The 27,926-nt window shown below is 32.9% G+C and overlaps 1 protein-coding gene and 1 long non-coding RNA gene across 4 annotated transcripts; one reads left to right on the top strand and one right to left on the bottom strand.

Annotated features, from left to right (window-relative positions):
* The first annotated feature begins 158 nt into the window (after positions 1 to 158).
* On the top strand, positions 159 to 27,165 carry LOC134283694 (atrial natriuretic peptide-converting enzyme-like). Of its 3 annotated transcripts, none has more exons than XM_062766357.1 (20): positions 159 to 254; positions 11,847 to 12,081; positions 12,273 to 12,332; positions 12,457 to 12,587; positions 17,952 to 18,019; positions 18,118 to 18,281; positions 18,616 to 18,651; positions 18,905 to 19,141; positions 20,059 to 20,145; positions 20,228 to 20,494; positions 20,696 to 20,839; positions 21,040 to 21,147; positions 21,541 to 21,657; positions 21,996 to 22,128; positions 22,399 to 22,512; positions 22,647 to 22,696; positions 23,212 to 23,392; positions 24,449 to 24,714; positions 24,921 to 25,082; positions 26,701 to 27,165. In XM_062766357.1, exons 1-20 carry the CDS (start codon positions 219 to 221, stop codon positions 26,889 to 26,891), a joined length of 2,787 nt encoding a protein of 928 aa, XP_062622341.1. In that variant the 5' UTR covers positions 159 to 218; the 3' UTR covers positions 26,892 to 27,165. The 3 variants fall into 3 exon arrangements, with proteins under 3 accessions (XP_062622341.1, XP_062622255.1, XP_062622191.1); XM_062766271.1 differs by lacking the exon at positions 159 to 254 and adding an exon at positions 6,060 to 6,324; XM_062766207.1 differs by lacking the exon at positions 159 to 254 and having other exon boundaries at positions 11,629 to 12,081.
* Positions 12,936 to 18,962, bottom strand: LOC134228340 (uncharacterized). Its single transcript, XR_009983976.1, has 3 exons — positions 18,891 to 18,962; positions 13,724 to 13,814; positions 12,936 to 13,382 (listed from the first exon to the last, which is right to left on the bottom strand). It is a non-coding gene; the product is annotated as an uncharacterized LOC134228340 (long non-coding RNA).
* Positions 27,166 to 27,926: the final 761 nt, after the last annotated feature.

Below are 27,926 nucleotides of genomic sequence, written 5' to 3'. Positions count from 1 at the left end.
AACTACCATTTAAAAAGACCCACATACCAACAACCTCATATACCTGGATGGAAACTGCCTTTTAAAGCCATATTTCAGATATCCTATTGAATTTTCACAGCATGTGAAACCTTTCATGCATTCAAGCTGAACATCATAACATCAGCCATCGGCCACCCATACGTAATCGTCTTCTTACTGCTAAATAATATTCTGTCTATACTCATTTGTTATTGAAAATGGCCACAGCGGATACAAAATCCACAAAAGATAAGGTAAGCCTTGCAACATCTTCTCTTTAAAATGTAGGATCTTCAAGACCTTAAAATAAGAAGAAATATTTCTTTTGAACGCATTGAAGTATTGGGGAAAAGCACAGATGAGTTCAGTTACTGAATTCTTAAAAGATTTAATTATTCTACATGTGTATCCAAATCCCACAAAAAATCTTTATGAAAAGAGAATTAAGTGTTTAGAAATAGAGAAATATCAAAGAAAAAATGCTTATCATCTTACATCTCTATTCATTATATTTTTAATATGGTCAAGAATTATAGTTTCTTGGCGTAGATTTTATAACTAGCATCAACTGCAAATAATGACACTATAAATATACAATTTATTTTGCAGTAAATATCTTGTAAACAATATTTTCTAAGGAAAACCAGTAGGTAGGTGTTCAAATTAAATATTACCAATCAAATTTCATTTATTGTAAAAAAAACTAGAAGTCTCTGTCGAGACTGAAGCTCTACTGGTTTGTACTTATTGCAAAGGAAGAGAAAAGTACTTAAGCAGTTGGGAATTGAAACTTAACAACACAATAAATAGAATAATGATTCTTGATAAAGTCTCTTTATGTTCTTTGTGTAGTCTGCTTGTGTGCCAAGTCATATTGTAATCAGACCAAAACAGTAGGAGGAGTAGCATTTTGAAACAATTTTACAGAAATTTCTATTTTTAGTAACAACGGCAACACTATTCATCGAAATCAAAAACCAATACAAAGAAATATGTATCTTAGTGTAGTCTACTTGTGTGCCAAGTTATATTGAAATTAGACCAAAACTGTAGGAGGAGTAGCATTTTGAAAGATTTTCACAGTAATTTCTATTTTTAGCAACCACAGCAACATCGTTTATCGAAATCAAAAACCAATACAAAGAATTATGTATCTTAATGTAGTCTACTTGTGTGCCAAGTTATATTGAAATCAAACCAAAACTCTAGGAGAAATAGCATTTTGAAAGAATTTCACAGACATTTCTATTTTTAGTTACCACGGCTACACCGTTTATCGAAATCAAAAACCGATACACAGAAATATGTATCTTGGTGTAGTCTACTTGTGTGCCAAAATACATTGAAATCAGACCAAAACTGTAGGAGGAGTAGCATTTTGAAAGAATTTCACAGAAATTTCTATTTTTAGTTAAAAAAAAATCAAAAGCCGATACAAAGAAATATGTATCTTAGTGTAGTCTACTTGTGTGCTAAGTTATATTGAAATCAGACCATATCTGTAGGAGGAGTATCGTTTTAAAAGAATTTCACTGAAATTTCTATTTTTAGTTACCATGGCAAAACCGTTCATTGAAATCAGAAACCGATACACAGAATTATGTATCTTGGTGTAGTCTACTTGTGTGCCAAGTTATACTGAAATCAGACCAAAACTGTAGGAGGAGTAGCATTTTAAAGGAATTTCACAGAAATTTTTATTTTTAGTTACCACGGCAACACCGTTTATCGAAATCAAAAACCGATACACAGAATTATGTATCTTATTGTAGTGTACTTGTGTGCCAAGTTATATTGAAATTAGACCAAAACTGTAGGAGGAGTAGCATTTTGAAAAATTGTTTACAGACAGACAGACAGACAGACGGACGGACGCCGGACGCATTACTATCGCATAAGCTCTTCTGGTAAAAACAAACAAAAAAACAAAAAAACAAAAAAAAACGAGCGGAATACAGTCGTAAAAAGAATACATATAGTGGATAATTTAAATACATCTCTTTTTATATACTAGTAAAAACGGGAGCTGTGCGTGTATCATTATCTATCCACTTACATGTGCCAGAAGGCATGTTTAATTAAGATATTTGATTATGCAGGTACACAGATATAGTATATTTAGAACTACAACTTGACCAAGTTTTCGTTAGTTTTCTACCGCAAAAAATGTGTTCTTTAGTTTAGATTGCTAATAACTTGAAACAACAAATTTTTAAATTTCATGATGGAATAACCACGACACACAAGTTAGTTTCATTATCCTCCTTCGTGTCCTTTGGCAGGCAAGGAGCTTTCTAACTGAGACTAAGATGCAAACATTTTCAGGAATTTGATTATCATTTGCAATCAGATTAACGAATGAACAACTTTCATAAAAGTGTTTTTACTCTCTGTACCGTCAAATGGAGTCAATTAGTTTCAAACCATTGACTCATATGTAACGGTGATTTAGGCAATGTATGCAACTGATGCATCTTCTGAGAGAAAAAAAAATGTTTTGAATGATCTAAGGACAGCCTAAAAGGTATTCTTACATTGCTCTCCTTGATACAGGTATATACAAACAATACTTATATAATCATATTTAAATAAACACAGAAGATACTTTAATCATTAACTTTTTAGATATCTCTTTCCATGCGCTAACCAGCTGAGGAGATATATTTCGTAACTGAACTGACAAAATTGTTTCATTTTCAATCTTCTGTAGAAATTCGTATTCATGAGGCATATCTATATATAAAACGATTAAATATACTGAAAGGAAAAAGAAACGCAGGGTAGCATAATTTTCGATAAAAATTTGACCACATGACCGAAAATTGGTCAGAAGGGAGATTTAGTTACTGTGCATTAAAATCAGTATTCGGAATTACTCAACCGTAAAATTTATGACGTCATGTAGGGAAAACGCTAAAAAGCCCAAAACACGTGCAATTTGATAACGACGAGATTGTCAACAAATCTTGTTGCATTATTTGATGCATATGAGGTATGCACATCGTTTTTCAATATTAAGACACATTATGAATTTATTGCAATCTTGGCTTAGTTTACGGAAGTTCAATGGGGTCTTGTTTTCGAATTGCCTAACTAATGAAAAAGGCAACAACGGTTTACTAAGCAGTCTCTTATAAATTTTCCCCCATAAAACTTTTTACCCGTTGTCAGCGAAGGTCTGGAATGATTTTCAATCAACCGTGACGATGACGATAACGCGAAATAAAGCCATTTTACGAGCGGGTTATTCGCCCTACCATCTCTTAAATCGCCACCTTACTACCACAAAAACAGCCATTTATAGAGTAAACGATTATAATCATTATATTCATACGAAATTTGAAAGAAAACAATTCCGCAATTTGGTTTTTTGAGCCAGTCAACTTACGGTTGTATTCCTCTCACTCGCGCATGCGCGCGCCGTTTGACTTATTTTTTGCGTGGTCACCCATGCTAAATATAGCCAGGGTTTGAAAGATAAACACTCTATTGAAATTCCATGCAAAGGAGAAACAAGACTCTGACAAATGCATGAGATAGACATTGAAGATAATGAGAGTTTTCGATTTTCACTTTTGGGGGGTATCGTCATTTGAGCTTCAATAACACATGAATTATTAGTCAAAATCATATGAGAACTTGGTTATATCTTTTTGAAACATGATTTGAAAAGGTAGATAGAAAAACTAAACAGTATTTTAAGAAAAACAAATTTAATTCACCTCAAAAGTTTACCCTGCGTTTCTTTTTCCTTTTAGTATATATACCTGCAGGGGTACATGAGATGATTTAACCTACCACAACGATATTTGAGTTCGCCTGCGTGGTGCAGTGGTAGCTGCAGACCTGTAACATTATGACAAGATTTTCTGCGAATGGTTGAAGATTTTTCAATCAACTATCTTTCACTAGCTAATTTTAGGCATATTTCTTTACCAACCTGTTTGTTTTATCCGTCTCTTAACCCTTCATAGTCGTCACGACGGACCAATAAACTTTTGCTTTGATTTTTTTAGTCGGATGTCGGAAAAAAAGGAGCCCATTGGTCTGTAGAGAAGACTTTGAAGGGTAAGGATGGGTGTGTTAAATACACAGGTTGATTAAAAAATAAATGTATAAAATAAGGGAATGAAGAGTAGTTGATTGACCTATGTTGGAAAGTGGAGAAAATCTCCCCAACCGTGCGGAGAAAACCATAACGATGCAGTTCTGCAGCTAGTGCAGTGGTTAGAGCGTATGCTCTAGAGTCATTGAATAAAGAGTTGATCCAAACCTCGCAGAATCGAATCCCACGGTGGGACGTGGAGACTGGTACTTCGGATGAACCGTAAAACCGAGGTCCCGTGTCGCAGTAGGTGCTGGTATATAAAAGATCCCTCACTACTCATTTGCCCTGAGTGCCGAGCATAGGTTAAATTTTCAGCTCTCCACTGGAAAATGGTGACGTCTCTATAAGTGTGAAAAATTCTCGAGAGGGACGTTAAAAAACATACAAACAAACAATATTTGAGCGTTCCTTCAAAACATGCCAGTAAAGAAAAGGATTTTTAAATGATATGTTTGACAAACTCAGCCCACACTGAAGTTTAAACCCTGTATTCAGGGGCCAATTATGACACAACAATCTTTGCTTACTATGACAAGTCCAGTTTTGGACTGATTGATAGCCAGGAATAAGTTATTAAGGAAAAGTTATTAATGTTGATGATTGGTCCCAGGGAGTGAGATATTATATACTATTTATAGTATATTATTAATATATATTTTTGTCCCGTTTTATTTTCATGCAAACAATTTCGTCCCATTTAAAATCGCGTTGTCAGAGAAATTATATACATTGTTCTTTGAATTCGTCCTGTTTTAAATTCGCCCATATTATTAGGACAAAAGGGGCGAAGATAAAAAGGGGACGAAATTTTTTCTTTACACAGTAATTCACAATTTTCTATCCTTTTATCATTGGGTGCTCAAAAGACCGAATTTGATAAAATTACCTTAGCCGTTCGAGAGATGCTGAAATCGTTTAACACAATTAATACAAATATTAAGGGACGACCGATTGAGCGTTTAACTAAAAAAAAAGCAATGCGGACTTTGTAAGAAAGGTTGGACACTTATATCGTTAATTTAAAGTTTGGTATGCATGTTCATAATTCCAGTAAATGGGATAACTAGATTAAATTTATGTTTTTTAGAATGCATGTAAATGGTTCCAATAAAGGGGTTGATTAGATTAAATTGGTAAACTTTTGGAATACACGTTAATAGTTCAATAAAAGGAATAACTAGACTAATTTGGCACAATTATGTCTGCAGAAATAAGGTCAAGGCTAGAGATTACTACTACTAAAGAATTCGAAAACAAAATATTTTACCCAAAGACAGCCAATAAAGTCATTTTCCTTTTAGGAAACGAAAGTAAATCACGCAAGACAAATATGAAAATATTTTTTTTTCTAAATAACATTGCAAAGAATGACCCATGCAAAGGTCCTTTGCCTTTTCATTATCGATTCTTCGATAAAATTTCTGCCTTAATTTTCATTGCCAAATCGTTAGAAAATATTTTTCATATAGAGCACTATTCATTTTGGTGACAGTTGTACCATATGTGTCTGTTACCACTTCGTATGGAGAACAAAAACGTTTTTAAATACTAATTACCTCTAACTTCCAAAGCAGTTAACAATCAATCAATCCAGGGTTTTTATTTCTGCTAATGCCTTTTTAAAAAGACTGGGTAATGACATCATAAGCTTGTTTCTTCAGACTCGAGTAGTTAATAGTCATTGGAGCAAGATGTTCACAATTTAGCACATGCATCTGCATACCAACTAAACTACAGAACGGTGTAAATTGATCTAACTAGTCAACGCTGGCCAGAGTCCACTCGAACGACCGTAAAATTCCTCTATCTGCACTTATGACCGAATGTCTGATTTGAAAGGAATTTAAAAAAAGTGCATGTAATTTTGCTAATCAGCGTCCTTTTTATCCGACATCAGAGGTGCAATTTGTCGTTAAGGAGAATTTTTTACTACACTAGAAGAAAGGCTTATCGATTTTGGGATATTACTGTTGTGTTCTACCCTTAGTGGAGATAGCAGTTTTTGTGCAACCGTGTACCAGACATGCGATTTTCTGATCTGCATAATTAACAGCAATTAAAGATCAGCATGTGATAATGAATTATTCAATATCTGGCGATTTATTATTAATAATCAATTTATACTGACCATGTGAACTACAGAAAATAAAAACATTATGCCTCGCATACGGAGGGACCCATCGAGGGAATACTCTTTTATACGTTCATTGTTCCAGGTAAGAAACTACAAATAAAAGTTTTTGATGGGAGATGCATCTAATTTTTAATGTCTGATTTTGGTGTTTATTGAAAACCTGTCCTCAGCGATATAGGATTTGAAAATAATATAACAGATTTCATTAAATATAGAATTTATTGTAATCCTCTCTTTAACCAAGACAGGGCATTTAAATTACAACTTCGACGTATTTTTGCGAAGGAAAATCTGCTCAACATCGTAACAATTGGTTACAAATCATTACCTGAAATTTATTCAATGTAAAGCAAAACGATTATTTGTACATTAAAATCCCAACCATTGTATAATATGTTGTAAATTGATCTTGTTCGTGACTTCAAGGACTAAAAGTCTGTTAGAATAGCTAGTTCCTCAAATTATCGTTCACTATCAGGAAGATCTCCTGAAACGCACTTCATCTTCGATGGACAGTTTCTTGCATAAAAATTGGATATGTAACACATGCAGGGTAATTGCTTCCCATCAGTCTAAACAAATATAAGCAATGTTATACACACAAGTCTACAATGAGCCTATTGATGTCAAAATCACTTCCTCGGCTTGTGCCAGAGCGCGAAAGTATGTTGATTCTGGTAATTAGAGAACCTTACTGCGTTATTATATCCAAACGCTGACCCTAGCTGAGAGTGCTATGTATCATAAGAATTACCCTCTGTCAACCCACGACATTTATTGAAGTGCACGAAATATGCATCAATAGCAAATTAATGCTCGCCCAGCAGGACGAGTGATCTATTTTGCGGAAATGTGCAATTTAACATGCATATAAAACAGAGAATTTTTATAAGAAGTTGCGAAGTGTGTCCGTACCAGTTGATAAAACACGAAAATGTACAATTTTCAAATGCTTTGTGGGACAAAAAGTGATTGAAATGAAAATGATTATATTTTGAAAAAATAAAAAAATATTTATAGAAGAGGAATATCTCAAAAAATCTTAGCATTTTCCCAAAAATGAGTTTCATTCTCTCAAAATCAAGTATATTTTCGAAAAAGTATGTATATGTATAGTCATATCTGTTATAAGCATTGTACAAAAGCGGGTATAAATATAAATAAAAAATGAACATCGCAAACTTTTCTAGCTTTAGTTGCTTTTTTTTTTAAATTCTGTACTGATACTGTAAGAATTTATTTTTCATCGACAAGAAGGGAACAATTAAATTTTTTTAACTGGATCTAAATAATTAAACCAGAGAAACGAGAAAAATAACGAGGTCTTGAACAATATAAAATGGCTAATTATATTTCTTTTATGTTTATTTTTGAATTCATCGCAGAATTGGGCTGTAACCTAAGAATCATATTTTGGGATTTCAAAATAAATTGTAAAATTGCAGAGGTTTATTTATACATACACAAAGAACCAGCAATAAAAAGAAATTTATTACAGGACTGGGCGGTAATCAAAGAAATAAATTCTGGGATTTCAAAAATAAATTGTAGTATATGCAGAGGTTTATTTATACATACGCAAATTAAAGAACCAGAAATAAAAAAAGAAACATGTCAAAATTGAGCAATTAAAAGGCTAAAATATAATGTTTTGGAGAGACACACATATTAATCGAAATTGACGTTGAATGGTTCACATTATTAAGCATATGTTTAGGGAGTTTATATTCGCTACTCGAGAGCTTGCCTTGAGTACGATCTATTTGTACAGTGAAGCATGCTACTCATTAAGAAGTTGATATTACAGGGATTTCAAAAAACCTCTTTTAATGTCAGCATTTCGTAAATTCTATCGTCATTATAATGAACTTGTTAACATCTTGTTATGAACTTTTATTGGGTCGTATTTTGGCATGTTTCATACTAAATGTTATAACTTTGTTTTTATACATTTGACTGTTTAATATATTCTTGATCAATTCATTTCACGGTTGATGTAACCAGTTAAAAGGGAATGCTTATCCCTCCTAGGACCTCTGAATATTTCAGAGGTCCGTGTTTAATTCTCACTTCACAATTCTGCATTGAATACAGATTATTTAAGATCCGCCCACTTCACAATTTTGCATTGAATACAGATTATTTAAGATCCGCCCACTTCACAATTTTGCTTTGAATATAGATAATTTAAGATTGATGACTTTGTTATCTTCAACCTTTCAATTATATATACGACTTGACCAGGTTTCTTAAATTTATGTAAAATTTTATGAAGATATTGCATATTTTAATCCATATAAGTGGAAATTTTAGCGAGATGCAAATTTAGCGATTTGTCCTTAACAATTAGTATTTTATTTTTAGCGTGATGCAATTTTAACGATTTTAAAATACTCACTTAAGAAGCTATTACAAATAAAAAGCAATAAAATTTCAGCGATATTCAATTTTAGCGATCTCAGCACCCTCGCTAATAATGCCAAAATTAAATCCTAGTAAAAAATTTGCTTATTCGGTATATCCTGATAGTAAGATTAAGGGGAAAAAATTGCAAATACTGAGAGTAAAAGAGCAAGCTCGGCACAAATTAAAGATTACATTTTGACCTTAGTTGAACCTTGGTTATTGTTTATATATGCAGAATGTCGTAAAGTAGATTTATATTGGACGTTAGCACCAAATTTTTAGATCTTCGACATTCTTCCCCCATATATTCTTTGTAATGGTTGATCTTAATCATGCGGTCGACATTCAAATAATTGTGATTAGTGCCGTTGAACTATAAGTTATACAACCCTGCAGCCTTAAGTCTCGAGTAATATACATGTGTAGCAACTTCAGAGCGATAATCTATGGTATATCGATGATCTTGGCAAAGCAAGGCCATAAACCCATTCTAGTTTTCACTGGTTTTTAAGACGTTGAATTATTCTACAGCACAGACCTCACATTTGTTATGAATATAAGATAAATGTGTGACACGCCTTTCCTGTAAGTTCGCAAGAAACAAAATTTAAAATACGACTTGAAGGGTAAATGGACAGATAATAAATTATTTTTTATGTTCTCTTTTGCTTCTTATACATACTTAAATTAGTCCGAAATATTTAACGTTTTCGAGGCTTTTTTTCACGATTTTGATATTTTCCTGGCACGTGAAATATCAAAATCATAAAAACGTCAATATTTTGGAATATTATACTTTCATGTAAATTAGTCGAATCTGATTGGTTGAGAAAAATCTGTTAAAAAACACTATTACCCGCTGAATAATCAAGCCACGCTCTCCAGCGTAGCAACAGTCAACATTGCTTGACGACGGGTGATATTCCAAAAAATAGCGACTGCGCAGAATTTATGCGCGCACGGTTCATTGTTATATGTATTTGTATAAAACATTCAGTATAATATAATATTGCATGTAGTTGAGTGTAACATCGAAAAATTTTCACCCCTCGAAAACCATTGTCAACTGCAATATTTATATGCTAACAAACTAGTATACTTAACTCAAAGTCCATATCACCAGGTCAAAAAAGGCGTTTTTTCTTTGTTCTCAGAACTCTGTATATTACAAACAGTTGTCAGTTTATCTTGTGGAATTTGACTGGTCGTAACATTTTAATTTGTCGTATAGTTTAAGAATTCTCCTCTTCTACAGGATCAATAAGAAAAACTTAAAAAAATTCGTTTGCTTTGATTTTCATGAATACCTTGTTTTTCATAACTCCTCTTACATTTCACACAAAGCGAATTTAATTTCAGAATATGAATATCGGTGTTGTTAAGTAGTGCAATTTGGCATCAGAATTTTTCATTTCACCTGAGGATCAATGTGGGTTTCGAGAAATGATTATATACCCCCCCCCTTCCACGAAATCACAAACCATCTTACGTTCTACGCAGCACCATGCAAATTTAAGAGCATGACAGGCGGTGTCTTGTACTCAAGCAATGTCGAATTTTCACTTCATCGAGAAACTTTTTGAACATGAACTAGATGTTACATATCAAAAGTCTCATTTCAAGACAATATTTTGATTTTTTTTTTTCATATGGTTTTGTTAGCAAATGCAATTTATCATTAAGTCAAATGCTGACTAGCGTTTTTCCATAAAAGTGCTTTTTATTCACTGAATTGCTCAGGGGTATTTCCGTTTGCCGCCCTATCATCATAAGTGTGACCATTCGACAAGGTGAATGGTTGTACTCATCAATGGTCCCTGATCCTAACCCTATTTTGTTTGGTAAGAATTCGTGTCTGTCATGCTCCCATTTTGTATTGTTTCGACTTATAAGACTGATATGTTTGTTATCTCTTTATTGCAGACTTTTACTTTTTATATTAAACAGAATTTGTGTATATTTAGATAAAAGACTATTAAGCTACATATCTTCTTTTATTCTTAACTGGTTGCCCAGGTCCAAAGAAAATTAAGTACTTTGTAACCGTAGTCATAGGTTTGGTTTTTAAATGGACACTACTGCCTTTTAACATCTACAGTGTAGTTAACCTTGGATACTGATAGATATGACAACTGTGTAGACACAATTAGAGAGATCACTACCTTGTATCCTTGTCCTTGTTTCAGGACAAAGCGATTAATCAATTCGTTGAAAACTCTTTAATGAAAAACGTGACGATAACGAAATCAATTCAAATTTAGGCATAAACACTTTTAGACTTTTGGAAGTGTTATAGGTGGGGTCAGGTGCTAAGGAGGAGTGAGCATCCCCTGTCCACCGTTCAGAGTCGCAGTATAAGCGCTATGTATTGATCAGGTAGAAGGAATATCCGTTTACTTTGGCAAATTCAATTTTAAAAAAAAATATGGTTAAAATTTGGTAACAAGGTTATCAAAAAGACCATAGAATTTACAATATATTGTCCTTGGCTTTTTTAAGGAGAGGACGTTCTAAACTTCAAGAACTTGTGCCCGATCCTTTTGCTTTAACATCTTATCAAAAAGATATGTTCAAACCAAACCTTGGCTTTGTTTTTCTAAGCTGAATTTGAAATTGGTGTTCAACATAAATTAGGATATTACGTGAGAGATAAGCATGCAGTACAACTTTACACCTTTGCTGTGTTTCCCACTCGTCTCTTCAACTTCCCATGCAATTTTGCAATTTGTTCCTTTAAAACTATCAAGAAATCCTCCTCAAGTGCTTGCTAAAAGCCTTCTGTTTAAGTGATCCATTTTTTTTTTTTACGAAATCTGTAAAGATCACGTAATGATGGCTAAGTAGTATGCACATTCGGACAATAATTACTCTGTACACACAGCTTGAGTTGGTTAGACGGGATCGATCCGTGGAACCAATGAATACTTGATTAGCTTTTTTTCGTTTATCAGAATCTTATGATGGCGCGTCCACTCCAGTTGACAGTCTTTTTAAAAGTCCCTAAGACATTTAGTGTTCGATCATGTGGTTACCTTTCTCTCCTTGAAATAAATCAATGTGAAATGTACTCCCCAAAAATTGATTGAATTTAGCTATTTAAGAGGATAAACCATGAGTGGAACTGTTCATAAAATTCCAATGCAAGTTTTTCATTTAAGAAGTTATAAGGGATGTGATGAAAATGTTACTCTTCTTCAGGCCTGTTACGACAATCCGTTGTTTCAACAAGAGGAGTCAAAGTTCAATCCAGATGGCGTCCTGGAAAAGAAACCACGCGCCAAGGACTACACTCCGGCCGAAGACATTCCGGAAATTGAATTTCAAGAAAAGGATGAGGCCTCGAAAAAAAGAAAGTTGTGCATCATCGGATTCATCATCTGCTGTGTAGCCGTCATTGGATTTTTAGTTGGATATTTAATTAGTTCCGCACAAAGTATGTGTCTATTTATTTTTAATTAATAGTCATGTCGATATTTTAATTCATTTGGACACAGAAAAAAGCGATTTTTTTTGAGAAATAAAAAACATAATTTTTTTTTGTTCCGAAAAATCACATCAATTAAGACATCAGAAAAATTTGTTTCATAACGCCAGGATTAACTTTTATTACATATATTTATTTAGAAAAAGACACGACATATCCCCCTGTTCATACAACCATCACCACAACTCACGTGCCTTCATGTAAGTATAAATTAGGAAATGCAATTTTTAATTGAAATTAAATTAATATATACGAATACACATTATAAAATAAATAAAGAATTATACTATTTGTTTGAAAAAAATGTCCATTTTTTATTTTCAGACTCATTTAAGACAGATACCTTTAATGGAAGTTTGCTTGTATTAGCAGGTCCCTACTCTAATTTTAACACAGAATATTCAGATAAAACTTCAGTTGCATACCAGTATTTTTCTAGGACATTTTTATATCAGGTAGGACTTTTTGTAACACGTATTTTTTTCTGAGTTTTCATCAAAAATTAAATCTCAACTGAATTTCTTAAAAAATCTCTCCGAGCACAATTTTACCTCTTTGCACCAATGAGAACCAATTTTGTTTGTGTCGCTTTTACATGTACTGTGGTATACATACAATCAAGTTGTAAACTTTAATTCTTCAAAAAATTATATCAAAGAGCTTTACTACAAATAAAAACAATAGCTCATGTAATGCATGTTTGTATCAAAAACATGCACCGGAAAATAGTAGTAAAATAAATTGACATGATGTCTAATCTTCATGATATAGTATTTCGGAACAACATTTCCCTCAATTTTCTTACCTAGATAATTCAATACCAATGAAAAAAGACTCAAACGTGTAATAAGATTGCTTCCAATTGAAAATAACTGATTGACATTCATTTCCGCATTAGTTTGGAGTTATTTGGATCCGTATCTTGTAGACTCGGCGAATGTCCTCCCGTCTCTCACTATTGGCCACCTGAGGATCCTACCAATCGCTTTTCTTTATCCTTTTTGCTTCGTAGAAAATTAAAAGTAGACAGGACTTTGAAGACCGATGATATTACCAATAAAGCTTCGTCTTAATGATATTCTTCTTGTTTGGACATATCAAAGCTGGCAGGAAATCCATGTTTTGATCTCATTTTGTAACAAAAGGAAATAGCTTGTTACATGCGATGTGTGCTGTTTCCGAGCCTAATCCCATGCATCACATCAATCCTGTTTTCATTCAAGAGGCATCTTCCAATTTACTTCAATATACTGAGAAAATTCGTACGTCGGAGAATTTAGTTCCGTTTAAATGACGTTTAAATTGTATTTTCTTGTAAAACTGAATGTTATGATAACATCTTACAAGTTTCATTTTTAAACTTATATGTAACAGATAGTATCCTATAAAATCATAATTCAAAGGAATTTTAGACGTTGTAGAAGACATTAATTTAATTTAGGACTAAATCCGTAAACTTCAAATTATAAGTACGAGTTCAAAGTATAACTTCTAATGTTTCTTCTTATCTTAAAATACATGGAGTATTCAAGCTCAAAAGTCAATTGAACTATATTAAACAATACAAATAAGGAGCAGAACAAACACTGACCTTTAAAACATCAGAAGTAGGATCAGGTATCATGGAGGAGTGAGCATACCCTGCCGACCGGTCACACCCGCCATGTGGTCCTTATCATGATCTGGAAAATAATAAAAAAAAATCCTCTACAATTCAGTTTGTAAATAATGGCCAAGCAATAAGTATGAAAAACGTCAGTCAGCATTTGACTTAATGATATATTGTATTTGCTGAAAAACTAGTAAACTGTATCGACAACAGAACTTACGAAAGAAGGGCTTTAAACAGACTGCTCATATTCTTGGTTCATCAACTTGTTTGTCAATAACTTACATCGTTTTAAAAATTGTTCATGCATAGAACTGTCCTTGCGTATCAAATCAACTGAGAGATGTAAACCCCATTTGCAGGTGATATTGGTATTTTGCTGGGAAGTTAACGATTGAAAAGTTAAAGTCTTCAAGTACGTTTATCATAAAGTTTTGTCGTATTACCGTTAACGTCTTTTTTTAGTAAAATATCTTAATATGAAACAGATGTGACCGACTCTGTGGTATCTTTTATTTCAAGCTCACAGAAATATATCGTATCGACATAGGAATGGAAACAATCATTTTTAATTGACATTACGTCGTTGATATATCTTAATGTTGGGTTGAAGGCAAGAGAAAGTGCTTACTTCTCACATATAAGCTTTCGAACAAATTCTGCTCTATATGAATATAAAAAGAGGTCTGCTATAATAACGGGACGCAATTGGTACCTATGGGAATTCCAGTAGATTACTGGAAGACCTGGTTTCCAACAACCAAAGATGCTGTCAATCAGAAACTCAAGCATCTTTAAAATATCAACTTGAGATTGCTTATGTGTACAGTTAGAGTGTTTTTGAGCAAAACAATATTGTAAGTAACCAATGACAAGATGCATGCAAGTAAATTTACGAATTCCATTTTTATTGAAAAAGCAGCTTTCAATGATTTTGAAAAGCCTCGATTTAATTAAATTGTGGTAACCTAAGTGGTAAATTTGGTACAAATTCGTCAAATTTATGCATACTCCGTACGTGGTTTATGTTTTGATTTGCTACTTTTCAAGGGACGAAATATCTATCAAACACGCACGTTCACAGAAAAGATTTTTTCATATCAACACTTTACAGCTCGTGTAAAATTAAATTGAGGCTGCTTTGATATAGTAATATCACACTCAAGCGTTTTCCTCTAAAAATATTCTTCATTGTAATTGGGTAGCTGATCAAGTATTCCTGAAATTACGAATTGTTGTAGAGCCCCTATAAAACCGCTCACTTGGTCACGGTTCAGTAGATACGTTTTTCAGCCTTCGCCTGTATGGACGGTTCGACATAGCCATTTTAAAATTCTCGGTAGTGACAAAAGTAGCGCTGAATACTTCTAAGTAACCTTAGAAGTGTGACGTCAGTTGCCCAGTGTTTTACGAGTCAAGTTCATCTTTTAGTTTCAAAGAAAAACGAGACACAGTATTTTAATCCTTGAGTCTAAATCCCGTGAATTCCACATTAGGACCATTACATGCTGAGTTTGGACTTTCAGTAAGGCGTGGCATTCTCGACGTTACCTAATTAGCTTCTGAAATTTACACAGCTTCCCTTCACTGTTGAAATATACATATGATAGAAATGCGGCCGAATAATTTAACTGGTGTAGTGATTAGCCAATTAAAAGTTCTCTCACGGTACAGAGGTGGGGCATAAGTCGTCTCATCTTTATCAACAGCAATTTTAAGTTCCTGATGTTATTAACTAACCAGTGAGAATCTACTAGTATTCGCCATTACGTAGCGTCGAGAAAGTCACGCCCTACTGAAAGTCCAAAGTAAGGGTAAAATGTCCTAATATTTTTTTAAAAAGTTAAATACAGTGTACCAGTAAAATATTATTTGATTCTTTAAATGATTAAGAAGAGTTTTTTCGTAGACAAACGTCATTTTTTATCACCCTCATTGACTCCCTAGGATGAAAATGAAATGTGGGGCACCTTATTTTACATCTATATAACCACTAATCATATTCCAAAAAAATGAATAATCTACTACGCCAAATATAAGAGAAATTTGAAGAAGCAGATAGTAGGAAAGATGAATAAATGTATTCTGATAACTTAATCTTTAGAACATGCTGGTTTAACAGATTCACATTATTGTGTTTAAACTTTAAAGCCTACTCTCTTCTGAACTCTTTTCTGTACTGTTTTGTGCATCACTAGTCTTTATAACTTGTATTGACTCCATCACTGCATTGCGATGTAAATACATGTAATAAGGATATCAATTTAAGCATTTTTCCTACATTTCACAGTTCAGTTCAATTTATATATCATATATGGGGAAAAGAAAACATTTAAGGTACTCCAATCCTCAGGTTCTGAAAATCAGGCATTGTCTATTTGAAAATGCTCACAAAAATGTCTCTGAATTCTTAAAGTGGCGTGTTCTTACCCACCATAATTCTTCAAACTTCATCTCTCAAGTTAATCATATCATATGTATATAGGGAAAATTAGTAAATCTCAAATAAATTTTCAGGAAATGCGAATAAGAACATCTAATATGCATTTTCCAATTCAAATTTGATCAACAAACACATTTTAGGAATAAAAATCAGGTATCCAGGCTTTCTAAGAAATTGCACAAGTTTTATATATAAGGTACTTTTATTTCTTCTATTTACTTAGATTCTTTTACAATGCATTACTTAGATTCTTTTACAATGCATAGTGTAAAAAGATTTTGCCAAACACCATTAATCACTTCTAATTTCATATCATGTTAATAGACACCGATATCTATTGTTAGATTAAATTGAATCTCAATTTCTTTAAATATGTAATTAAGGTCTTCCGTTTCCAACGGAAGACCTTCTACTGATTCTGTTGGTAAAGATTATTATTCTTTTTTTTTTCTTCTACTTCCTAGACGCCAACTTTGAAGCCTCATATCTCACTCATTTCTGAATTGATTTCGCTAAAATTTTCAGGGGTACTAGAAGTTACTAAACTCTATCATAATGCTTTCTAAAATTTCAAAAAGTCACTTCCGGTTTTGAGTTATTTCCCTTTAAACGAAAATTTATAGGCTTTCGTTTCCAGACAAAGGCTCGGAGACGGCTAAAGCTGGAGCAGAAATTCTACTAATTTTAGATAATAGAAGGATTGAAGTTGTGCACATCGGTTTTTGTTTTTCGATTTCTCTATTCAAAATGGCGCTATATAGGGGTCAAAAATTAGAACGCTTAAAAGAGCCAAAAATTACTCATATTTTGCTTTTTATCTTCTAAACTAAAAATATTTTGTTAAAATATATAAGACAAAATTTGTGCAGAATGGCAAGATCTTTCAAATGATATCTCGAAAAAAGGGCTGGCCCCTATATTAAGGGATCTAGAGGGGCCAAAAGTTTTTTCCAGATATCTCAAAAAGTATTGAGAATTTGTAATACGTCCAAGAAGCAAAGTTGTTCAAAATGACAAGTTTAATCTATTGAAGTCATCAAAATGCGTCCTGCGACTTCACTTCCGGTCAAACCGGAAGTCGAAAAAAAAATGCATATTTTTGCCGTTTTTGACAAGTTTTTGGTTAACATATGTCACTGGAAGCATGAAACTTAATTTTCCGTCCGTCGACATCACTTCTGTTCAAACCGGAAGTAGCTAAATATAGCTTATTTTTTAAGGTTTTGATGCAAAATTGAAATTATAAAGTGACTGGAGACGACTTAGCTCATTGCTTTCTTTGTTGACGTCACATCCGGCACATCCGGTCAAAACAGGACGGAAGACCTACTCGTTGCTTTGCAACGAGCTTTGCTCTAGTTTTAAAATACTTTTATGGGGTAAAAATTCCGACTTTTTATAAGACTTTTCTGAGAACTTCAAAGAACCTTGAAGCACATTCAGAGATATGAAATGAAAATTGTTGCATGAAAAGATTCAATTTTCAAGCTTCATTTTGAGACTTTTTGAATTAAATTATAAGGTAAAGAGTTATCCTTTCTGGCTGAGGATCGGAGTACCTTAAGAATATCCTAGAATGATTGTTTCAAAAGTGCAACTATCTCAATATGTTTTTTATCTAATATAAACCAGAAAATGTAATGCATCGAGATCTTTGATTTTAAATACTTAATTAAATTATCTTCTTTGAACTGCGGGTATTGAAGGTTTCAGAGAGAGAGAGTAGCACAATAAGTTTTATGAAGTCTTGTACTTTTATGATTTCAGATGAAATTAATATTTTCAAAGAGTCCATTCCGATCACAGTACAGCTCTACAATCATTAACGGGATAAGGTATTCATTCAACAATTTCCTATATTATTCTGTAATCACAATCTTATCTTAGATGAAAAGTTGTCCTAATTATTATAAATATATTTTTTGTATTATAGATCTGGAAATGGGCAATTGTCCAGCGTCCTCTATAGCATAAAATTCACTTCGCCAATAAATGTCTTCAATTGGACGGAATCGTCTTTGGTGTCGCTACTTGTTTCCGGTCTTGGTAGCGGGGTGATCCAAGCGTCGCCGGATTCCATTAAAATTACAGCGCTCAGTCAGTTTTATGGGTGTCTTTATCCGTAAATTACCTATTTAAAAAGGACTTAAATCATTTGATTTTCACCGTGCCGATCATGTTTCTTAATTACATAATCATAAATGGCTTGTTAAGTACCGATTAATAATTAATCGAGAATTACGGTACACTTCAAGTGATTTACTTACAATTAAGGGGCAATTGAAGATGATTTTTATTTGTTCCAAGTAACGTTTATTATGAATTATTAGGAAAATGACACCAAAAAATGAAAAGAAAGACCAACAAAATTTTTGTAAATATCAAGGTTTTTAAGTTGTAAGCATAGTAATAATTTTTATTTACTCTGTAGGGAATGAAACAACTGTGCTTCCCTCTGTATCACCAGGTAAAGAACGGCTACAGTACTTTTTTCATGGCAGCCATTTTGTATATTTTCATTTTAAAACAACAAGGATTAACTTTTGCAAAATAGTTAAATTTTATCTTTGCGGATCATACATGTACGAATCATTAGAATTTAGGGAAAATATATCGATAAGCTACAGTAACTACATGTTTTGCTAGGTTACATACTGTAGTAAATTATGAACCAAACGTTCCTTCAGCTGTGTCTGAAATATTCACCTTGTTTCTTCTAGGACAGTGCTTTAAAGTAAGTGTAAATCATTGTGTTAATTACACCACATACACCCTGACAACCCTTCCAAACGCATTTGGGCACAGCACTCTAGGAGAAGTAGCAGAATCTTCGTCAAAGTACCCTGAGATTTTCGATGGATTTTGTTATGGATATGCTAAAGATTTTTGGTGCTCAGCGTATAATCCAGAGTGCAAAAATAACCAACCAGTATTGCCATGTAAACAATATTGCGAAGGTAACTGTTTTGCTTTTTATAGCAAACCATTACTTTTCAGTTTCAGTCACTTTAAATTCCAATACAAATATTCGATAGCTGCAGCAATAAACATTTTCCTTCCTTCTTGTGAAAGGTCTTTAAACTCTTTATATAAAGATATGAAGCAAAATGGCCAATGATGATGGCTGAATCTATATGTGTATAATGCAATAATACTTTTCATTTTAATTATATCGTCAATATTCTTAATGCATTCATGCATATTTTTGCGCCCGGATCGATAGATCCGAGGCGTATATTGTTTTTGTCCTGTCTGTTTGTCTGTCTGTCTGTTGTCAACTTTAACCTTCGCCATAATTTTTGAACCATGAAAGATACAGACTTCATATTTTGTATGCATACTCCACCAATAAAGTTCTTTCGAATGACACCAAGGTCAATGACCTTGTGACGTTGACTATGACCTATTTGCTAAAAATAGCTTTTTTGAATTTTCGCCATATCTTTTGAACCATGAAAGATATAAACTACATATTTGATATGCTTACTCCACCAATGACGGTCTTTCAAATGACACCAAGGTCAATGACCTTTAGACCTTTACTGTGACCTATATGCTAAAAATAGATTTTACAAAATTTTCGCCATAACTTTTGAACCATGAGAGATAGAGACTTCATATTTGGTGTGCATACTCCACTAATGAAGTTCTTCAAATGACACCAAGGTCGATGACCTTGTGACCTTGACTTTCACTTATCTGCTGAAAATACCGGTAGTTTTTTTTAAACTTTGTTGCCACCGGGCGCATAGTGTTTCACAAACACATCTTGTTTGTGACTTATGTAGTTAATTTCCCTAGGAGGACTTATGTAGTAAATTTCCCTAGGAGGAATCTGATAATTGACTTTCATTAAATCTTCACTTTTTTCCAGACGTGAAATCAGCCTGCGAGAATACATCATTTCCTTTAAATTGTAACAGTTTACCAACCTCCAACTGCCGAGAAAACCCATTCAAACGTGAGGATACAATCTTTTTTCTATATCATCTTCATGATATAAAGTAGCCTGACCTGTACTGAGTAGCTTTATTTCTTTTCAGCCGGAAAATGCGTTGATGTTCCCTTTGGACAACATTATAATACCTGCATTAATTTAGGATTTTCCAAGTCTGCTCTTCCAAATTATGATCTCGAAATCAACTTTCCGAAGCCCAATATGGTACTGGATTTAGTTTTCACATTGAAAAGGTTAACAAAGTGTTACAAACATTCAGAGTTGTTCGGATGTTCCGTGTTTGTACCGAAATGTTCTGGATCAGAAGTGGTTCCGAATCATACTATCCCGCCATGTAGATCTCTCTGTGAAGGTTTGCAACTTATTTCCTTGTTTAAATTTTTTACTGAAATAACTTTCTTCAGTAGCCAACCGTTACTTTAAATTTAGTTTAAAGAATATGAAATACTCATACGTAACACATACTTGTATATTTTTAAATGCTTTCATATATAAAGTTAATCCATAGGAGCAATAGTTATGAAATAAAATATGTCTAAATTTCTATTTTAAGAATACATGAAGAACTGTTTTATATTCTGGGAGATCTTTTCTACCCCATGGCCTAAGAATCTGACGTGTTCCTCTTTACCTGATGTCAATGACACGACTGTCTGTATTGGATACAACGAGGCTCACCAACCCCCAGAAATCAAACGTATAGTTTTCCTCTTACACAAACCAGTTTTTACCTATTTCGAAAATTTCTTGATATTGTCATTATCATGTTTCCTCTTTTAAAAATTTTCTCATTAAAAAAAAATATATTTCCATAACATGTTTATTTCATATGTCTTTCAGTAAGAAAGTATAACGTCGCATTCTCTATTATTTTAAATATATTTGATTTTACTGTAGAATGTCAGACAAACCAGATATCATGTGATACTGATCGGTGTATCGATGTATCGTTCTTGTGTGACGGTTATCGCGATTGTGAAGATAACTCTGATGAAGCTCATTGTGGTAATTTTTCTTAATATTATTTGGTTTTGCATATTATAATAAGGAATATTGTAGAATTGAATAGATTTTATTGCTTTTTTAAATATTTTAAGTAATCCATTTGTGATTTTGTCTTTGGGAGGGAGGAATTTGGTTCTGGTCAAAGAGGACACAAGCTAGGACAAATATTTCACCTTGCAAATAATTTCCTTTTCATAAAAATAATTCGGAAATATTAAATCTTTACTAAAAGTAAAAACAGTATTCTTTCTAGGAAAAAACACAGCTGTTGTAAAGCCACATTTGTAAAATCCAGTTTTGTTGTGGAACAAAAAACAACGATTTATAGCTGTAATTTTGGTTTCTCTGTGGATAAGTATACCGGTAACTGATGACCTACCTCTGTACTTTCAGCTGCATGTTCCACAGGGGAATATAAATGTAACCCTGCCTCCAGTCTGTGTATCAAGAGCTCTGAGGTCTGTAACGGTGTCCCGGATTGCTATGAGGAAGTAGAGGAAGCTGAGTGTAGTATGTTAACATTAGAATTTTATGAACAACTTTTATGGATATTTTCCATAAAATTGAACTCTTTGTCTGCAAATGAAGAATACATGTATTTTACCTAAATGAATAATATATTATAAAAAAAAAAAAAAGGGCATGAGTCTAAAGCTATGGACTAACTTTTCCGTCGTCAATTTTCCTTATTTGTTCCACTTTTACATGCCTACGGTGTGTATATCGCCCAAATTATTCGCTACTCAAGAGCTTGCTCTGATTAGGCCTAATTATGATTTGATGAACAAATAAGTAATGAAACTTACCTTCATGTAAATAAAAAGGATAAATAGTGTAATTCTTTACAGTAAAACTGGGGAACGGATCAGATAGTGGCGTTATCCTGGTTTACAACTCGGCATCAGATAACTGGGAAGAAGTGTGTGCAGACGATTGGAATGAAACATTGAGTGACCTTGTCTGTCAACAACTAGGATATAGGTACCCTTGCATAATACGATTTTAAAAAACTCCGTAGCAAGTGATCTAGACAGAAAAAAAATAATTAAAGGGACTCTTAATTTAAGAAAAAATTAGTATGACATTGGAAAGATATGTTGAAAAAAGAACATGTACACAACTGAAAATCATATTTTTCTAAAATTATTTTTGTACTTTTTTCTTCATTGAAAGTTGTAAAGTGAATATATGCAGTGAATCAACTAAAACTTTTATTCATTAAATGTAGTATGGACATTTTAACAATTTCAGGGGAACTAGGACTACCATTTTCAAGACCAAAACTACAACTACGGCAAAATTGGATTTTCAAAATGTAAATGGATCAGCTAACACAAATTGGTTGCAATCATTCCTAAGAAAAGGGTAATTTAGGTCATGGCTTTTCAATTTAAAAAAATATATTTGGTTTCAAAAATTAGATTACTTTCAGTTATTGACATACACTTAAAGAAATGACATGCATGTAAATGATGATCCATTTTTTTTTTCAATCTTAGTTCTACGTGTACCGGAAACAATGTCGTCCATTTAGAGTGTGGTAATCCTGGTAAGCATATTTTAATTGGGGAAATTTATAATGAATTAATTAAATTATTAAATAAAATAAAAAGATGAAGAACTTCGTACTCAAGTTACAAAATTGCCTTAGACCTCCAAAATCTGTCAGAATTTTAAACTTTAACAAATTAGAAAATAAAACCAAGGAATTTCTCTTGTTGGAGTTTTTGCAATTGGGGTCGCATTTTTATATTGTCTGTATAAGTTTATTTTTGTGCATTTACTTATGGGTAAAAGATCAAATCTAAATAATGATTATGTTATGACACTGAATTGCCTAATAAAAATGCATTACATATAAAGAGTAAAATGACTCAAACTCCCAGGAAATACCGGGCAAGTACTCTTTTAAAAAGCTTCTTTTTCGTCTTGGCATCTCTGTACGAGTGAAAATTCTCGAGAGGGACGTTAAACAACATATAATCAATCAATTTTTCTCGTCTTGTTTAAGATACGCTGTATATTAATTTTGAATGTTTCATTGGTTCTGTCATATTTACTTAGTATGTGGGACACGACCAGCCCATTTCCCCTCCGCCCTTCGTATTGTGAATGGAAAACAAGTTAAGCCCGGTACTTGGCCTTTTCACGTGGGTCTATATGGAGGCAGAGGAATGCGATACTTTTGTGGAGGAAGCATTTTAAACCAGAACTGGGTCATTACCGCTGCCCATTGCCTTGGAGGGTAAGTCTACCAGAAGTTAAAATTACATGTATATTCTAGATAACAAAGGTCGTAAGAGCAGTTAAAAGTAAGTCATTTAAAAGCATCTGGGACATGAATTTCAGAATTAAAATAAATAATGTTAGTTGTTTCTTTTTTTTTGTATTCATATGAAGCAGAATTTTCCCAAAATCTTATCCGTGAAAAGAAGAAAACACTTGCTGTGGCCTTCAACTTGACATTTAGATATACCGTCGACGTCAATTAACATAATGGTTGTATCCATTCTTATGTCGACATAATATATCGACGATATATCCCTGCGAGCTTGAGATAAAAGATACCACAGACTCGGTCACATTTGTTTCATATTTGGATAATTTACTTGAAATAGACGTTAATGGTAATCTAACAATCAAGCCCTATGATAAACGTAATGTCTTTAACTTTTCAATCGTCAACTTCCCTTACTTGTGCAACAATATATCTTCATCATCTGCATACGGAGTTCATATCTCTCAGTTGATTCGATACATAAGAGCATGTTCTACATAAGTACATTTCTAAAACGATGTAAATTATTGATAAACAAGTTGCTGAAACAAGAATATCAGCAGTCTCGTTTTAAGTTATCATTTTTGGAAAGTTCTATTGCCGATACAATGACCTTTTCAAAAAAATACAATTTATCATTGGGTCTAATGCTGACTGCCGTTTTTCATACTAATTGTTAGTCCATTATTTACACACTGAATTGACGACAGATTTTTTCCGTTATTTCCTGATCATGACAAGAAGCACACGGCGGGTGTGACCTGTCGCCAGGGCATGATCACTCCTCCATGGCACCTGATCCCACCTGTAATGTTTTGGAGGTCCTTGTTTGCTCTGCTCCTATTTTGTATTATTGTTATGTTTCATGAACTTTCATGAACTTCTTAGCTTGTCAAAACTGTTTTATGAACTTTTGAGCTTGCCGATACTGTATTTCATTAGAAAAAAAACATTCATTGTGAAATTTTAATGAGATGTAATTCTAATAATTGGAAATTATCAGAATCAAACATTTTCTTCCAGCAAAACAACAACCGATGATTTAATCATAATTGTGGGTGACACGAGGCGATTTGCTTATAACAAATACAGACAACTTAAGAAGGCTAAGTCGTTACATGTCCACGAGGCGTATTCCTCCGAGACTGTAAAGAATGATATAGCTCTGATACAGCTGGAGTCACCAGTGTACTTCAGTGACTACGTTAGGCCCCTTTGTTTGCCTGACAACACGACAGCTGTTGGAACTCGCTGCTTTGCCGTAGGCTGGGGTAAAGTCAATGGAAAGGGTAAGTATATTTGCTAAAGCATCTGAATAACGAGAGATGACTCAAAATAATACATTTATACATTATAGGCATTAAATAAGGGTATTTTGAAAAGATGTGATGAATGAAAAAAAGATATATTTTTGTAAATGCAAGTATTAACCTTCTATAACAATTCAAAATGATGCCTCTGTTCCTGTTAGGAGTATTTTTGTTCTTTCATTAAGCTACTGATTATGAGCCGGTCTTGCGACAAGTCAATTTGGATGTAGCGTCCTGGCAAGGATGCAAGCATGCTATAGCTACTTCCGGTATTCAATCTCCTTACAAACTCACAGAAGACATGGTGTGTGCCGGTGGATCTAGAGGCCACGATTCATGCCAGGCGAGTCAAAATTATATTCTGTATTTGATATGGTTTTTTTTACAAAATAGATTTGAAGTATACTAGTAATTTTATCTTTCATACATATTAATTAAATCTGAAATATATATATATATATATCAATAGTATTTATCCTACTAAGGACATACATGTACGCAACGAAGTTTTGACATTTGTTACCTAAAATTCTTGTAATATTGAAGGGTTTCAATAACTTTACGACCTTTTGTTAATAATACAATGCCTAATAATTCTGTATTCCTCTAATTAAACATTCAATGAGAAAATATCAAATATGAATGTATGTTTGGTAATTTGTGTGAAATATTTTCTTTGAAGGACAAGGATTTTCATAAAATGACATCTATTCAAAATTTGTGGAAATATATGCTGAGTTATTTGTCATATAAAATCATATGATACTTTGATTTTTAGTTAAACTAGCAATGTAGATTCTTCTCAAATACCAGCACAGACTACATGAAGGGTATTAAAATATTGATTACACAGAATGACATCTTGAACAATAAGATCACCACTGATCTGTAGCAATGACTATATTCGTTCATTTGTAGACATGCAAAAACGTAGGGTGTATAATTTGTTTTTAATTAATTAATATGACAGAAATATAAGTACTCTATATACAGTGGTTATAATGAATCACCTAGATACAAGAAAACCGATTTCTGCTCAGACTACGAGATAAACTTTCGAAAATGTGAATATGGGAATAGTAAATAGGATAAACATGGAATGAATAGATTAATCCTTAGGTTGGGACATTTCCTTTTAAAAAAATCTCATTTACGGACTTTTGACCGTTGACTGAATTACTCAGTATTGTATAAATATATAGATTCATAGCGCGAATTCTAAATGCTACGTACAGCATGTACTTTATTTCTTATTTTACAATATATGAATGTTTTTATTAAACTTCTGCTAAAATGGTTCTTATGCAAATGACTTGCAATAAAATAACTATCTTGTTAGTCTGAAAGTTTCGTATACAGCATAAGTCGGGGATATAAAAAGCTATCCATCTCTAAGAAAATATTCATTCAAATTTTAATGCCAGTTTTGATTTTCTGTAATACGATTGGTTGACTATTTCTCTAACAGTAAGTGTCACAAAATGCTAGTTTCCGAAGTTTGAAATGTGCAACCATTCATCAGGGCATACGTGTATATATTCATCCGTATTAGAATAACGCTTATCTACTGGATGCGAACAGGGTAACTCTTTCATCAACTTTTACTTTTGGAAATCGCTTGGTGAACTGCTAAAGATTTTGCAAAAGGCTATCAGATTCATAGCCAGTGGTTTCAAATGTATGACGCTTATTAATTCTGGCCTTTTTTGTCATATCTTAACTATTCAGTAAAAGATACTGAAGTAATGTTAAATAATTTGTAGAAATATTAATAAAGACTTCTAAATATATTAAAGGTTGGATCACGTGCCTCGGAGCAGTAACTATCACCTGTCGACCTTCACACCCGCCGTGTGTTTGCTCTCTCTCTCATGGTCGACAAACGTACATGAGATTCTCGATAACCTCTTTTAAACCATCATAAAAATTATAAATGATAATAACACACTATTTACCTATAGGGAGACAGTGGGGGTCCATTGATGTGTCCTATGGAAAACGAGGCTGACACGTGGTATGCAGCGGGAGTGACGTCATGGGGACTTGGTTGTGCTGTTCCAAATGTTCCTGGAATTTACACCGAGGTTTTTAAGTTCATTGACTGGATAAAAAATATCACAAATCTTGAACTTCCTATGGAATACAGCATGAATTGATTTATCATCAACGCAATCATACCAGAATTTGTTGTTTTCTTAATTTCATCCATATTTTAATGAACAGAAATCCGTTTTTATTTGTGATGCAGTGCATGTCACGGACGATCTCATTGTATATTTCTTACATGATAATATATTATTTTCACATTTGTTTTACCATATGTCTATCATTTAGTCCCAAATCCAAAGATGTTTTTTTTCTATACATGTATTTTGTTTATTTTATTATATGCAATGATGTTTATTACACATCAAAAAGATTTGGTTTTTGTGCAAGTTAAATTCATAATAAAGTATTTGTTTATGATTTTACAAAAATATGTATCATCTATCACTTCAAAATACTAGTTGATATAAATTAATGAACATTTTCAAAATAGTAATGATAGATCTACGTGACATGGCGTCCTAAATATTATCCTTCCAACATAGATGCTATGTAAACATGTATTTATCTTGATTAACAAAGACAAAAGAATAAAAATGATTTTAAAATCCTTTGGTATAATTCAATCTATGTATAAAAGCAATGATATATGACCTACCTCAAACACAATACTATTGAAACACTTCTTGGAAGGTACGTTTGTGAGACTTCAACGATATACTATAATGCTGTAAAATAAATATATTAGATTTAAATGATTATTGTAAAATGAATTAAAATCTGGGCATTTTTGCTCGTATGTGAACTCCTGAAATATGTTAATGTATTTTATTTGTATGTGACTGAATATTTTATTTATTTGCTGCCAATTTCGATAAAAGCAATTAGTATTGCATGTACTTATGAAATATAATAAAATAATAGCTAAGCACATTTTATATGGATGTTTATCGAACTATAGTTGTTGGAATATTGTTGCAACATTTATATGTGAAAAGGCTCTTAATACTTTATATTGTTAAACCATACATGTGTTTTATAAGGTAAGAGTATAATTATGGTGAAAAAGAATGTATATAGCATGCACAATATGAATTTTGTTAATAACATAAAAATTATACACTAAGACAATCTCGCTATATTTT

The sequence above is a fragment of the Saccostrea cucullata genome, unplaced genomic scaffold (genome assembly GCF_032062105.1).
Source record: "Saccostrea cucullata isolate Sc308-1 unplaced genomic scaffold, CSIRO_AGI_Scuc_v1 ctg724, whole genome shotgun sequence".
In the NCBI taxonomy this organism is placed as follows: domain Eukaryota; kingdom Metazoa; phylum Mollusca; class Bivalvia; order Ostreida; family Ostreidae; genus Saccostrea; species Saccostrea cuccullata.
The sequence above is the reverse complement of the archived record's forward strand: the minus strand, read 5'-3'. Positions and strand labels throughout refer to the sequence as shown.

What these genes read in the sequence shown, in the direction of transcription:
- LOC134283694 (XM_062766207.1), top strand. Translation starts at nt 11,760, where the DNA reads ATGAGTGGAACTGTTCATAAAATTCCAATGCAAGTTTTTCATTTAAGA. An exon ending in GCTTCCCTCTGTATCACCAG is followed by an intron (nt 18,652 to 18,904) that starts GTAAAGAACGGC and finishes TGTTTCTTCTAG; the next exon opens with GACAGTGCTTTAAAGTAAGT. An exon ending in CCAACCCCCAGAAATCAAAC is followed by an intron (nt 20,840 to 21,039) that starts GTATAGTTTTCC and finishes ATTTTACTGTAG; the next exon opens with AATGTCAGACAAACCAGATA.